Below are 15,033 nucleotides of genomic sequence, written 5' to 3'. Positions count from 1 at the left end.
CCCTCATCTGTCCTGCTCACAAACACTGGCCAGACATCCTGCGACCCTTTTGGATCCTTCACCTTCATTCATTAAGATTTCAACACCATCTTTCCAGCAGCATTTTACACCATGGTGGAACAAAGCTGCAGCAGCCACATTTTCTTTCTGAGGAAGGAAAAAAGGAAAGAGGGGAGGAAATTGGCATTTGTCAGGCAGCTCTCCTTCTTACACTGCTTGGTATAGTCACACTCTTAGCCTTGTGAGAAGGGGCATGGTGTCCTGATCAGGGCCACGTGCTCCTGTTCAGTCCTGGCACTTGCATTCTAGGCAGAAATACACATCATGTCCCCTTAACTGCAAGTATAAGGGATAAGAAACTTCTGACACACTTCTGAGGCTTTGAAAACTCAACCAACTCTGATAGATGATGGAATGCCATTAGAAGAACAGTTACCTGCAAACAAATGGCCTGTGACTTATACCCTTCTCATTTGGACATTTATTCATTTCAAAAGTTTACTCTTGATCACATCTTACTACTGACACTGGGTTCTGCCCACTAAAGGGAGTTCTTGGACTTCATCTAGGTCTTCTTGGAATTTATGCTGACATTCATCCAGTTTCCAAGAAGGCTTTTACTCACAAGCATATTCCGGGTGTGCACCTTGATAAAGACATGAAAAGTTGCAAAGAGGAATTAAAAATCATTCTGAATGCAGGTCGTAAGTCTGGTGTCACAAAAGATGTGAATGTTTGGTGGGATCAGTGGAATAAAGAAGTGAGACTGTCTTGACTCTTAAAACAATGCTGAAAGAAAGATGCAACTGTGTGTGTACGTGTGTATTTTCAGGTCTGAGAACTGCAATGGAGACATAGAAGAAATTGCTTTGAGTCCTATTTATTGTGGTTGTGCTCTGAAATCATTCCAAAGAAGTACTTCTCTATTCTGTATTCCTTGATAAACCATCTCCTATCACATCTGGTTTATGGTCATATTTTAAAGACATCAGTGAAGATATCTGGATAGATATCTTCTAGAAAGATATGTGGAAGTCCTTTTGCTTCCTGACTGCAGAGAAGGATAAATACCATCCACTTTCCATCAACAAAACATACACTGGGATCTCAGTAGACTCCTCCATCCCTCTCCATCAATAACACTGTTCAGACACTGAGGAAAGAAGAGGCTCTAGATCTTATTACTGACACTGTTCCTTCCGAGTTACCCTCCCTTCACAAACAGGAGGATCTTTATCCATAAAAACACCCAGGAGTACAAAAATGACCACACCTTGATCACTGACAGGGAGGTTTGACCTTGCCCTCAACTTGAACGTTGTACCTTCAGTCAACAGAATGGAGGGAAATGAATACGAAACTTCGATTTCTAGGACAGTCATGGGATCATGCTTGAAGTGAGTTTGAAGAGATGCTTGTACAGGCAGAAAAAGCCTTGTTACCTTTTATATCTCAAGATTCTATAATATCATTTTCACCAGAGACAGGATATCCAGAACTGGGCCCAGCCTAATACTGGGAGAAGGGCTCCCAAATCTGAATAGTTGGGCTTTTGTTCGCAGGCTTCAAGTACCCCTCTGGTCAAGCCAGTTGTGTGTCAGTGTTTAGATAAATGGCTTCGTATAGTGGGGCAGCAGGACTGATCATGATTTTCTGAGACTTGAATCATCACTGGGAAATATTTATCTGAGACAGCATTTGTTACAAGATTTTATGGTTGTATGCTTTCCTGCCTCACACTTTCCCATCTGATATTGCCTCAGTGATTTCCTTGTTTATGCAAAGTGTAGGGTTGTAGTTAGAAAAAAATCAAATGAATGACTACTATGAAGTAATTTTGCTAATAAGCAACTTATAACTCCTTCCCTTGCATTGGAGATATCAAGTTCTACTGCCTGGTAAACTGTTCCCTTGATTAACACACAACACCAAACAGCTCTTGCCTAAATTGTGTCTCAGATCACTTCTACGTTTGCTTTTGTTTAAAAAGGAAGGCACTAAAAAGTCTTAACAATTCATCCCAGTGAATGCAGCCGGCTGGTACAATGTTTGGCACGTACAGATTCCAGCTGTGCAGCTTTCCTAATGGCACGGCTGCATTCGGACCATCCACAGTTCGATGCTATCTCATCTGCCTTTCCACGTTTCCCTTGCTGGTTTCCTCTTGGAGGAGCTGAGGACATAACACAATGAGGTAGCGACATCTGGAGGACGGCCACCAAAGAAATCTGCTCATGCAACTCATTGGTGAGTCAACGATAGCTTCTGGGACAATGAGGAGAGGCTGTTAGGCCTAGGCTCCATCATAAATGTGAGAGTGTGAGACATAGGAAGGTGTGCACTCTAGGTTTATGGCACAGAGTTAATAACTGGAGACACCTTGTCATCCTAGGTTCATCAGACTCTGTCTGTGGATGCAATTCCCAGGCAATGTGAGGCTTAGTGCAGTCTCAGGGCTCTCGAGAGCTGTGATGCCCAGCTGTGGCCTGGCCTAAAGTTTGTCTGATTTCCCTTCTGTCTCCACCCTCAGGACACAGAACAGCATTTGAACAGCATCAAAACCTTCTCTGTTTCTCACTCTGCCCCCTCCAAGAATGGATTGGGAGGGGGCTCACAAGAGGTTGGGAGGGGACACAGCCAGGTAGATGACCTGAAATAACCAAAGGGGTATTGATATATAATGTCATGCTCAGCAAACAAAATGGAAAGAGATGGGGCTTAGGGGTTCAGCATCTTTTGCTTGGGAGTTGATAGGCGTTAGCCTATTTGTGGGTGGTGCTGAGTGACTGCCTTTAAAACCCTTGTTTCATTCCATGGCCTTTCTCTTCTATTTCTCTTTCACTTACTAATTTTTTTCCTTGATTCAAAAATTTCCTTCCTTTTACTCTTCCTTTTCAATTCCTCCATCCCTTTAGGGGTGGTAGAGAAGAGAGTGAGTGGCTGTGTGGTGCTTTGCTGCCTCCCAGGGTTAACCCATAATGCCTTTTTGAGACACTCCATCTACCAGATTCCCTTATCTGATCTTCCTCGCTGGCTGAAAGGCATTTTGCTGGCTACACAGTCTTTTGAATATATTAATCCAGTACCATATTCTGTTCAACTTATGTCCAAAACTCAAAACTGCCATGTTAAAAGAGTCCTTCACTTGAGTGACTGTAGTAGTGTTGGGGGAACGTTCTCTTTCCTGTGTTGGATGCAGAACTCTGGGGCTTTGCTTTCTGTTCAATGTCTGACCCTAGCACAGGCATAGCATTCTGTGCCTGCAACGAGAGATTGCAACCCTGACGCGAGAACAGCTGGAGAAATTACTATTTTCAGTACCTCTCTACCCTTTTGCTGCCACTCTCAGTGCTCCTTTGTCTCTTTTTATTATGTTCCCTGTATTTGTCTTTAAAAGCTCACCTTTAAAGAACCCTTAAAAGAAGATGAAATCTATGCAGATACTTCCCAAATCTGGTCCAGAAGGCAAGACCTCTCTGCCAGGGCACATTTGCTGCCATTTGGTGAAGCTGTGGGATCTGGAGCAGGAGAGCAAAAGAGCTGCCCCTTGGGCCAGCCATCCCATCACACCACCCCAGAGATGGGGATATGCTGACCCCGGTGTGATTTGAACACACAGCCTTCTGATCTGGAGTCAGACGCGCTACCATTGCGCCACGAGGTCAGGGATGAAGGATGCTCTCTTCATCCCAGAGCCCATGCAGATCCCTTTGCATCTCAGCTCCATCCTGCCCTGGGATGCTACCATTCTGTCTGAGCACCATGCTACAGTGACGTGGCCCCTTCTCTCCAAGTGGTGTCCCTGTCCCCTCTCCACCTCCCGTGGCCCTAATTCAGGTAGGATTGCACACCATGGGGGTGAACACCTTGGAGAGGATATGTGCACCTCCATGGCCACGGGCCATACCAGGCACACACAGCCCACCACCCTGACCTCGTGGCGCAAGGGTAGCGCGTCTGACTCCAGATCAGAAGGTTATGTGTTCAAATCACATCGGGGTCAAACCTGGGGCAATACTACACCTTCTCTCTCGTGCCTTTGCTTTTCTGATGGTCTGCCTGCATTCAGGGGGCGTTTTGACACAGCTTTACACACCTACAGCTGGGGAACCTGCACCTACCTGGGGCAGTTCTTGCAAAATGCTCCCCAAAGCCACTTCCACACGCAGCAAGGGCACATGAAGATGGCTGCAAAGGGTCACCATGGGCTCATCAAGGGCACATCGCTCCCTGGTTTCTTTGAGAGATTACTTAGCAGCCAAGAGGAGACAAAGGATCACCATTTACTGTGGCTTTGAGCTGACCTCCACAGGATCTCCCGGCATAATCCCCGCACCCAGATGCAGCTCAATCACAAGGCAGCTGGCAAAGTGGCTGGGTGGCCCTGTTGGTGGGCTGTGGTCAGAAGTCCGGTTGATGTTCCTCACCCCTTGGTATTGCTTTGGATGTTGCTGAAGGTCTGTGTGACGGGCACAGAGGGTGTTCTATAGAATGAAGGATACAAGAAGCCCTCTGGGGGCACCATGCTGGTGAGGGGCAGGAGCCAGTGAACAATGCTCTTATCACACAGCTGGGCACCCCAATGGGAGCAGAGCTGGAGCCCAGACCACCACGACAAATGACCACACACCTTGACCACTAATAGAGAGGTTTGACCTTGCCCTCAACTTGAACACTGTACCTTCAGTCAACAGAATGGAGGGAAATGAAAATGAAACTTCAGCTTCCAGTGCAGTCATGGGGTCACGCTAGATGTGAGCATATCCCTGTGATCCAGCAGTGGCCCAGATTGCTTGCATAGACAGAAAAAAAAATAAAAAAAAATCCTTATTTCCTGACGATGTGTTCTGGACAAGCACAGCTGGGATCATCAGGTTTCCTTATCTACATCCCATCCAATGCCATGCAGTGATGGAAGGCCCCAGGGCCAACAAGGGGCCAGGGCCAGTGGCGCAATGGATAACGCGCCTGACTACGGATCAGGAGATTGCAGGTTCAACTCCTGCCTGGCTCGATGCTTTTAACCTGCTCAGGGCTCCTACTTACTCCCTCCATAAAGGCCTCACTGCAGTGCTGCATGGGATTATCCCATCCCAGCTGAAGGATGTTACGTTTTCCTTTGCTGAACTCCAGGTCACTCTGAATGATGGTTGACCCCACTGGTGTCATCCGTGGACTCACTTAGGTTTCACCCCATCCTATCACCGAGTAATTTAGTAAAGATGTTTAATAGTGATATTGCTAACTTTGACATCTGATGTGTACCTGCCCCTTTTACACTTCCATGCAAGAACTGCCCCAGGTAGGTGCAGGTTCCCCAGCTGTAGGTGTGTAAAGGTGTGTCAAAACGCTCCCCAAATGCAGGCAGACCATCAGAAAAGCTGGGGCAAAAGGGATGAGTTGAGTTATGCCCCAGGTTTGACCCCGATGTGATTTGAACACATAACCTTCTGATCTGGAGTCAGACGCGCTACCCTTGCGCCACGAGGTCAGGGTGGTGGGCTGTGTGTGCCTGGTATGGCCTGTGGTCATGTCCTCTCCAAGGTGACCACTGCTAGAGTACCAATGCATCCCTACAGAAAGATGCTTTTGCCCTTGTGTCTCTGATCTTGTGCTCTCCTGTGAAGCCCAAATTGCTAGAGGAAGTTTGCATGGCAATTAAAAGGAGGACTCTGATACCCCTGTGAGCTGCATCTCTCTATGCCAGCCTTCTGGGAGCTGTGGTGTGGGCTGAGTCCGTGGTCTTCTGCTCTTCGTGCTACCATTGCCCTTGCCTGCTGAATGCCAGCAAGTGAGCTGGTGTTACAGCATCTTACCTTGCTCATCTGTTCCATAACAGGTTACACTGGGGCCGGTACACCTACCAGGGTGTCAGAAAGGAAGTGAAACCTTCCTTCTTCCTCCCTAGCACCATGCCCATGCTGGAGGAAGCACACGCTGGGGGCCATGTAGGCTCCAGGCTGGAAGGAGGCTGGGGCCAATGGTGCAATGGGCAACACAGCTGACTGTGAGTCAGGAGACCTCAAGGCTGGCTCTTTCCTGCTTTGGTGTAATCCTGCCCAAACCTGGCTGTGGTGAGAGTTGATGGGGTTCGGGCTGCCCTGGGGTTTCTCTTGAAGTGAAGGGCTTCCAGTGTTGGGCTTTGCTTTGGCTCTGGCTTATTCCCTTTCTTTGTCATGTATTCTGCCAAGGAAAACATCTTTATCAGAAATTCATTGGGCAATTGTCTCAAATATAGCTGGTGCTACATATCACTCATGAATGTCCCATTTCACCCGAACCTCCTTCAGGCCTGGATAGCATTGCATCCATCCTTCCCATTCCCATCCCCTCTTCCTTTCAAAGAGCGATGTTTCCTGCTGATCCCACCCTTGCTTTGTTGCACTCCTGTATCACCCCGCATCATTCCTCATTGCTCTGTGTTTGGCTTAGTGTCAAATAATAGTGCCGTGATCCTGTAACTCTTCTCTGACTGTAGGAGATACCACTGATGAGCACGAAGCACTGCTGGGCTGGGAGTGTGCCTAGGAGGAAGGTGCCTACCTGTGCTCTAGGCAGCAGAGCTCCCTCTGTCCCCATAGTCACCAGATTTTATACAATTACATGTTAGATGAAGTTATATAAAGTTACAGAGAAGTTAACATTACAGCTAAATACTTACAGGGAGCTCAATCCCTATGGCTCAGTGTCAGAAACCAAACATCTCCCCTACTCTCCAGACCCATTAACAGCCATCACACGCCTTCTCTTAAATTAGCAATGCTGAAGATGGAGGAAAGTGGCTTTGCCAGCCTTTCCCACCGAGCCATTCCCAGCAGAGGGAGCCAGGAGCCAACTCGTGGGCTCACAAGCTGCAGGAGGAGAGCTGTGCTGAGTGAAGGACCAGCTATCCCTGGGCCAGGCTGCAAATCCCTCCACACAAGGCTGTATTTGTGTGTTAGACTCCTGACACAACACTCGATGCATAACGTGTATTGAAGATATGCAGGAGGTATTTTTGGATACTTGACCAAAAGGTTGATGGGTATTGATCACTGATACACAGTTCTTCCTTGCCAATTGCAGCAGAGTTTTATCCCACACAGCACAGACACATACCTGAGGGCTGGGTTGAAGTTTCTTCTGGAAGTCAGTGTCTCTGTTGACTCCAAGGAGAAGGAGATGATGCTAAATGAGACAGATGGGCTGAGTTTCATTGTACCTCTTTTGGAGGCTGACAGTACAGAAGCCTTCATATGAACCAGCGTTCTGCATTCCCCTTTATAGTTAGGGTATTGATGCAAGCACTGGGTATATATGTCTGTATAAATGTCTTTCCTACCCGGAACAAAGTCAGAGAGGAGGAAGGCAACAAACATGAAAAATGAAAGTTCCTAAGGGCAGAGGCACCGAGGATCATAGAATTGTTAAGGTTGAAAAAGGCCAATAAAGACATCGAGTCCAACTGCCAACCCATCAGTGAATGAGAAATCAGTTCCTTGCAGGTGGTGACAGAGGATTCAGTGTTTACAGGGCCTTGGGGACCAAGGAGGACTAAAAACAGTTTTCACAGTGTAAGCTGCTAGCAAACACCTCTGTACATCACTTCCCCTGCACAGGCACAATCACAGTTATGGGGTCACCTTTGAGTCTGAGCAGGTGATATGCACAAGCAATAGGGACCATGGAGAGAAACCTTTACCAAAATGAATTTCATCCAAAATCAAAAGATGGCTCATTTTTTTTTTCCCGAGGGAGATATTTATGGTCTTAATTTGAAAGGAATCCTGGCTGTACAAAGCCTTACAGTGTGACTGTGAGAGCTTTCATGTGCAGTGGCTGGAAAAGATAGGGAAGGATTTGAATGTTGGGTTATTGGAAAAGCACTCCTCTTCCAGCAGGTTGTTAACACACCCAAGGTATTGCATTCCTCCCTCATTTCCCATGGAAAAATAAGAAATAAATAAAATAAAGCAGACATTTCAGTCCTTAATTAAGCAGAACAGGGCCATTTTATTGCAGTTTAAATACAAGTTTGCAGTATTAGAAAGCCAAGTTCCTGCTCTAGTCTAATGAAGAACAAAGTTGGGTCTTGTCTGAGAGCTGAGATGTTCCCCTTGGCTTCAGCTGGAGCTTGGGACAGTTGTTGTTTCCCTGCCAGTGCCTTTGTTTCATTCATTTCTCTGGAATGTGTGAAAATGGACACAGACAATGCTCCTGTCTCAAGGCTGCCCGGCAGACACAATGGCACCTGCAGATCTGGAAGGAGAAGCCAACAAAGGAACCAGAAAGGCAGAAAACAATGCACGTGGGCTAAGGGGAATGCTTATATTGTTGGCATCGAGATCACTGGGTCAGAACAACATCAATAAATACCACACACAGAAACAGGCTCAAATAAGTGACAGTTTTAATGTACTGTTGGCAGAACGACTCGAGCACTGCAGAGATGGATTCTTGAGACAGCTGTCATGAATCTCTTGTCCTCTGCTCTTTGCACACCTGTGAAACTGAGAATGCTGCACATTCAGACCAAAACTACATGAGAAGAATATTAAGATCAATCTTCACCTCTGAGGTATAAGTTCTTCTTGGTACTTCTATATTCTGATGTTCAGATGCTTGCTCTGTGTGACATACGAGTGGAGGTGGCAATGACCACTGATCTGTGCTGGCTTGACCTGAGTAAGTTAAATAACCATCTGGATGCTTCCCAAGGTGTCTGAAAGCAAAATGAGCCATGCAGGATCCAGGGAGTGTAGTCTGTGTGCCAACGTCTGTGCTTCCAACTGCAGCCTGGAGATCAGTGTCTGAGGTAGATTTGGCTTGCAAGATAGGAAGCACGTGGTATCCTCCATGAGGGTGGAGGAGCTACAAGGTACAGGATTTGGGCCTGGTTCTGGTGGTGTAGGGGATGAATGAGAAGAATGATGCTCTATGACACCCCTGACAGCCCATCAACATTTTTCACCCAGAGGGTGGTGACGCACTGAACAGGTTGCCCAAGGAGGCTGTGGATGCCCCATCCCTGGAGGCATTCAAGGCCAGGCTGGATGTGGCTCTGGGCAGCCTGGTCTGCTGGTTGGCGACCCTGCACATAGCAGGGGGTTGGAACCAGATGATCATTGTGGTCCTTTTCAACCCAGGCCATTCTATGATTCTGTGATTCTGTGATCATGTACATGACCTGCACAGTGGAGAAATTTTGATGTTAAGAGAAATAAATCCATTTTTTTTCTCCTAGTGACAAATCCATAGCGACAAGCTGGGGAAGTCTCAGCTCACTTCAGTCCAAACCAAACCCATTTCTGTTTTCCAGGTTAATGAGTAATTCAGTTTAGCTTTGCATGAAAGACCGCTTATATATTACTTGTATATTACTTGCAGGCAACCCAGCCATTAACTCATTCATCTGACAACACGTCATGCTTACCCCTTCTTGTCAGAGTACATGACGTTTGCTATGTGCAGGCTGCAAGAATGTCTATGATGCTCTCCAGCGTGCACACAGAAGAGGTAGTTGCAGAATCTAAATGAGTATTGAGTTGGGGGATGGCTCTTTAATGCATACAAATACTGTAAGAAATACACAGGAATAGCATATCATAGAATGGCCTGGGTTGAAAAGGACCACAATGTTCATCTCGTTTCAACCCCCTGCTATGTGCAGGGTCGCCAACCAGCAGACCAGGCTGCCCAGAGCCACATCCAGCCTGGCCTTGAATGTCTCCAGGGATGGGGCTTATGTTCCCAAACAGTAAAGAAATGAAAAAGGACCTGTATTCTAAGCACCAAACCATTTCTGCTCTTCAGCTGAGGCTCTTTCATGATTCCTCAATAAAATGATTAATTCTTCCGTATTTTGATTCCTGGTGTTCATCCTGTGAGTTAGGGTTACTTCTATAGGGGTCTGAGGGGAAAGATTCCCATTTTATCAACTGCAGATAGAGCAAATAAAGACATGTTATTCTGACCAGGGGAACATTTTCTGTATCTTACACAAAGGAGCGAAAAAAGAGCTGAGTGTTAAAATCCACATTGATTCAAATACTGGAAATGAGGTACCAAGCACAATGATTAGGGGTGGGCTTGCTCTTCACAAATAAACGCGTTTTTTGTTACACAAGTGCAAGGTGTGGATGCAGCTTACATTGGCTGAAATTACACTGCTGCAGCAATTGGTATGGCAGAAAGATTTTTCAGTGCTGGTCTGGATTGTGAATGCTCTGGTTGGCAGAGGGTTATTGTGGGACTGGATCCCTCGCTACGAGAAGTCCTAGGTTTTGAATAATACTGAACAAAACACTTAAGAATGACCTACACGCAGACCCTCTGATTTTACAACTATCTGCCTGAGGCTGGTAGGTATCATGCAGGAGCTATGGGGGATACATGGGATCTGTGGAGCAGCAGCTGCAGTCCATGTGTGATCCCTATGTCACCTCTGAAGAACAACAGATGCCCTTTGTTCTGTACTTGGCCAGCTAAGTACAGGTAGCTATAGCACATGCTGCTGTACACCTGTCGGCCCCTAAGCTCCCAGTGTAGCCAATCGTGTAATTTCAGTCCTAGAAGCACTAATTAAGCATCTCACTCGTATGTAGACATACCCATTGCAGATGTCTACATCTTGGTGTCTGAGCCTAGCACTGACCACCACCACTGGGCTTTGATCGATTGACCACATGCAGGTGTCCAGGGCCACATGTTAGCACAGAAATGGCATTCAGTTGCCCCTGTAGTCATATGCAGATTGGCCCCAAGGTCCTATGTCTCACCTGGTGGTCCTGTAAGATGTCTTGGAAACTCCAGAGCAGCACAGAGGAGTTAGGCCTATATATTTTGGCAACTGAATGAGGTCCACAGTAGCCTACTCCAGGGAACCAGCTTTAGTGGGGGGTTGGACTAGGTGATCTCCAGAGGTCCCTTCCAACCCCTGTGATTCTGTGATTTTATCAACCAGCTAATGCTTTCAGGAAGAAATCTGGTTGTTTAGTTTGTTCACACACCAATAAATGAAGACAGTAAACACTGCAGCAGCACCTTGGCCCTCTCTTACACTCAACATCATCAATGACCCAACGTCATTCCCAGATGCTTTCTCCCCCACCAAAACAGTGGCTTATTTTCTCCACGTGGCCCATTAGCAATTAATAAATTGAAGTTAACAAGTAACGAAGCCCTTGGGGTGGGTCGGTTTTGAGAAGCAGCCTTCCTGGAGGCATGGTGAGGAGGTATGGTTACCTCTCTGCTGGCTTTTGTGACCCTCTGTCATTGTTCGGGCTTAGCCGTGTGCAGCGGTCAAGCTGTACTCGTTGCTCCGTGGCCTGCCTTCCACATACCCTACTGCCAAAATCCCCTGGACAGCCTGGTCTGTTCCCAAAGCTCTATAAAAACAAGAGTGCTCCTTGCTCCCCTGTTGCAGGACTCCAGCTGAGATCTTCTACCATGAAGCTCTTCTCCTGCCTCATGGCTCTGCTCCTCTTCCTCCTCCAGGCTGTTCCAGGTAAGGAGCAACACCGGTGCTGGGGTCTGCCTGTAGGAAGCAGTGAATCTTGTTGCGTAGGGGGCACAAGTTGTGTCATGGTGCAGACTGTATTTCCCTGTGCTGATCAGCAACTTTCGTTAGAGGTGATTCCTTAGTCCAGAAACTGAAGTGAAAAATGATCCCCAAGTAACCAGTCATCAAAGCAGAGCACTCCTAGAGATGCCACTGCTGCTGGCATGGTGTGTCACCATGGTACGCTGGTCTCCTTCAAACTCTGTGAAGTTTCTTTATGACGTTTTGTGGCACTGCTGGAAGAAGGCACAAAGGAAATGCTTCTTCATAACCCAAGGTCACCAGTCTTCCCACTGGGGAACTGTAGCAGAGGAGTAGAGGTACCCCCTTGCATTACCCAAGTTGAACTACCCCAGTGAAGTTTACCTAAGTTCTCTGAATATGCTGACACCCCTTCCCCAGACCTTCAGTTGCATTCATTTGCTGATTGTGCTTTTAGCCTAACTTTTCTTCATGCCTCATGAAACTCCCCGTCTTAGGGTAAGGCTTTCAAAAGGGAAGAAATTGGATAAATATCTTCTCAGCAATAACTGGACCAGATCCCAACATTTAATTTTGGTTAAGTTATAGGTACAGCTCTGGGCATGCAAGCACATTGCTCTCCCTTCCATGACCAGCCTGTAGCACTGCGGTCCTGGAACTAACAACTACCCCTTATGATGTGCATGATGTGCAGTGAGTAGGATATGTTCAGAAACTCAGCAGGTGTTGTTTTACTCCAGTTGTACAAAGTCCTTCTTTGGTGTCCCGTGAGGTCCATGAGCATACTCAAAACCTTCAGACAAACTGTCTTGTGCTTTGGGGGTCTTTGTGTCACACCCCTAATAGGGGTCCACGGGGTCTCAGCAGGAGGAAGATCGTGAGACATGGACTGATCCTGCAGCACAACTGGGAATCCCATTCTTCCTGTAGGTCTCGGCTTGCCCAGAGACACCTCCCGTTGTGTTGGCTACCATGGGTACTGCATCCGTTCCAAAGTCTGCCCCAAACCATTTGCTGCATTTGGAACATGCTCTTGGCGTCAGAAAACCTGCTGCGTAGGTATGTGTGGGAACCCTGCCCAGGCAGGCAATGTCTGGAGAGGAGAATACTGAAGTCAGCAAAACGATCTCTTTATCTCATCTCCAAACAGTCCAAGACCTCTCCTTTCGTCTACACAGATGGATCTGGCAGTCCCTGTGCTAATGGCAGCACGGAGCCCAAGAACATAGCTGCCATGTCACGTTAGCATAAAGCCCAGTGTTCTGTTTCCCACAGAGCAGCAGTTTGGTGAAAGAACACAAAAATTGTGGCCCCCACAGAGTATGCTTTCATTGATGTATATTCCCAGTATCCTCTGTCTACTGGAGGACTGCTGGGTGCATCCACGATGATATGTTTAACAGGCACCAGTTGACTTCCTTCCTGTAAACCCATCCAGTCCTTTATGGACCTGCTTCCTTTTGGAGCTCCTCAACAATCAATTGATGTCTTTATATCCATACATGCTTAATAGCCAGGTGTGCTAATCTGACCCAGAGTTCATCCAGCACCCTGTATCTGACCTCAGCCAGAAGCAGATGCTTCTACACAGTCAGTCTGTGTGTGTGAAATGGATATCATGAACTCCACAACAATATAATTACAATTTCTCAGATATTCTCTTGGCTTGCATGAATTGGCAGCTTTTAGACCTAGACATCCTTGTGTTTAAAAGTCCTCACTGGATTTTTTCCCCCCTGAAATTGGGTACATCTTCCCTATGTTTGAAAACCACTTCTCTCATTACCTAATTCTGCGTTGCAGTTGAAACGAATAGTCCTTGTGCAGCCATCTTCATAACTTCATCATACCCCTCCTTCAGTTTCCCCTTCAAGGTGATATATCACAAACTCCTCCTCTTACAGAAGTGCTCTGAATATCCCCACAGTCCTTCTTTATGCCTTTGCTTTTGAGGACTACGAACCAGAACTTCCAATACTCTCTGTATAGGTGTGCAGCAGTGAGTCAGATGGTGGTGTAATTATGTTTTGTGTTTTAACTTCAATCCTTCCCATTCCAGACACTACATCAGACTTCCATACTTGTCAAGACAAGGGGGGCCATTGCGTATCTCCAAAAATCAGATGTCTGGAAGAACAGCTGGGACTTTGCCCTCTAAAAAGATGGACGTGCTGCAAAGAAATATAATGAAGACCTTGCAGAATTGCAGAAAGCCACAGAAGTGCACAGACAAGAAAACAAACAAGCTTTCTTGCTAGGGTTGTAGAGAAGCTGCCCGACTTTCTCAACATACGAAGTCTGCAATTCGTTAGAGGCGACGTGCTTTTTTAATCCACACAACAAAGGCAATAAACATTAAATAAACAGTGCAACAGTCCCATATATACACAGAGAGAGGCAGAAGGTCTCTGTCTCACACACGCACACGTAGAAATGCACAGAAACACAGCTGTTAAACCCTTGGAAACCACATCCCCTCCCACTCCAAACTTCTCCTCCCTCTTCTTTCTGTCCCATCGTGTGGTCTGTCCTGGTTGGAGATCTCCAGTCGATGTCTTCCTTCAAGACACACTCTTTGCTCTCAGTGCTCACTCTCTAAGCCAAACCTTGGGAAACAGTGACTGTGTCCCCCTCTTCCTGAATCCCAGCACCTCTCAGAAGGTCACCTATGTCTGCAGCGCAAAGAGCCAACGTGTTTGCAGTTGTCACAGCCTTGTGTGCAGAGCTGTGAGGGCAGATGAAAGCTTGATCTTCTTTATGTTATTTATTTACGTTCTGTTACGTCGTTCATTCATCTTTGTGCAGAGAGCTGCGGTTCAGGAAATTCCGTGAGATCATCCCATCTTAGTTCCAAAGCAAAGCCTCTGTGCTTAGTGCTGCATCAGGGAAAATGAGGCTGCCTGTGAAGACGGCATCTTTTCCTTCCATTAAAAAAATGGGTGTGGTAGGAGAGAGCTGTGATCTCTTTGAGTGTTGCCCATTTTCTGCTTCATACAGACGCAGCCTGTGGGTTTCTTCGGCTGGAGGGAATATCCCAAGTCCATTCCATACTGTTCATATGGTTCGTCTTTCCTGACTGGCTGAGAGCCGAAGCATTTTCCAGTTTAATGTCAGCCCTTGATTTATTTGTCTTTGCATCAGTGTTTGAATAAATTGTTTTAAAATTCATGGCCTATATGTACTTCAGAGAGTGAAATTCAGCCACAGCAACATCTCTCACAAGGGAATGGCTGAAAAGAAGTCTATATAGAGACTGCTTATGGATGTAAAACATCCAACCCATCCCCACCGCATCCCTCAGTGCCACATCCCCACACTGAACACCCCAGGGGATGGTGACCTCACCACCTCCCTGGGCAGTCTGTGCTGCTGCATCACCACTCTTTACGAGATAAAACCCTTCCTAATACCCAACCTGACCCTCCCCTGGTGCAACTTGAGGCCATCACCTCTTGTTCAAGCATGTTCATGCTTCCATACATTCTTTGAGCAATTTTAAGATTTCTGAGGGT

General features: G+C 46.7%; 1 protein-coding gene and 4 non-coding genes across 5 annotated transcripts; 3 read left to right on the top strand and 2 right to left on the bottom strand.

The window, feature by feature from the left end:
- Positions 1–3,592: 3,592 nt before the first annotated feature.
- On the bottom strand, positions 3,593–3,664 carry TRNAW-CCA. The gene has a single exon. It is a non-coding gene; the product is annotated as a tRNA-Trp (tRNA).
- A 267-nt stretch (positions 3,665–3,931) lies between these two features.
- On the top strand, positions 3,932–4,003 carry TRNAW-CCA. Its single transcript has one exon. It is a non-coding gene; the product is annotated as a tRNA-Trp (tRNA).
- A 938-nt stretch (positions 4,004–4,941) lies between these two features.
- On the top strand, positions 4,942–5,014 carry TRNAR-ACG. The gene has a single exon. It is a non-coding gene; the product is annotated as a tRNA-Arg (tRNA).
- Positions 5,015–5,419: 405 nt separating this feature from the next.
- Positions 5,420–5,491, bottom strand: TRNAW-CCA. Its single transcript has one exon. It is a non-coding gene; the product is annotated as a tRNA-Trp (tRNA).
- A 5,909-nt stretch (positions 5,492–11,400) lies between these two features.
- On the top strand, positions 11,401–14,689 carry AvBD11 (avian beta-defensin 11). Its single transcript, NM_001001779.2, has 3 exons — positions 11,401–11,485; positions 12,452–12,580; positions 13,581–14,689. Exons 1-3 carry the CDS (start codon positions 11,428–11,430, stop codon positions 13,706–13,708), a joined length of 315 nt encoding a protein of 104 aa, NP_001001779.1. The 5' UTR covers positions 11,401–11,427; the 3' UTR covers positions 13,709–14,689.
- The last annotated feature ends 344 nt before the right edge of the window (positions 14,690–15,033 follow it).

The sequence above is a fragment of the Gallus gallus genome, chromosome 3, assembly GCF_016699485.2.
Source record: "Gallus gallus isolate bGalGal1 chromosome 3, bGalGal1.mat.broiler.GRCg7b, whole genome shotgun sequence".
Lineage (NCBI taxonomy): Eukaryota > Metazoa > Chordata > Aves > Galliformes > Phasianidae > Gallus > Gallus gallus.
Note: the sequence above shows the minus strand (reverse complement) of the source record. Positions and strands in the feature narration are given on the sequence as shown.

What these genes read in the sequence shown, in the direction of transcription:
- AvBD11 (NM_001001779.2), top strand. Translation starts at nt 11,428, where the DNA reads ATGAAGCTCTTCTCCTGCCTCATGGCTCTGCTCCTCTTCCTCCTCCAG. An exon ending in CCTCCTCCAGGCTGTTCCAG is followed by an intron (nt 11,486 to 12,451) that starts GTAAGGAGCAAC and finishes TTCTTCCTGTAG; the next exon opens with GTCTCGGCTTGCCCAGAGAC. An exon ending in TCAGAAAACCTGCTGCGTAG is followed by an intron (nt 12,581 to 13,580) that starts GTATGTGTGGGA and finishes TTCCCATTCCAG; the next exon opens with ACACTACATCAGACTTCCAT.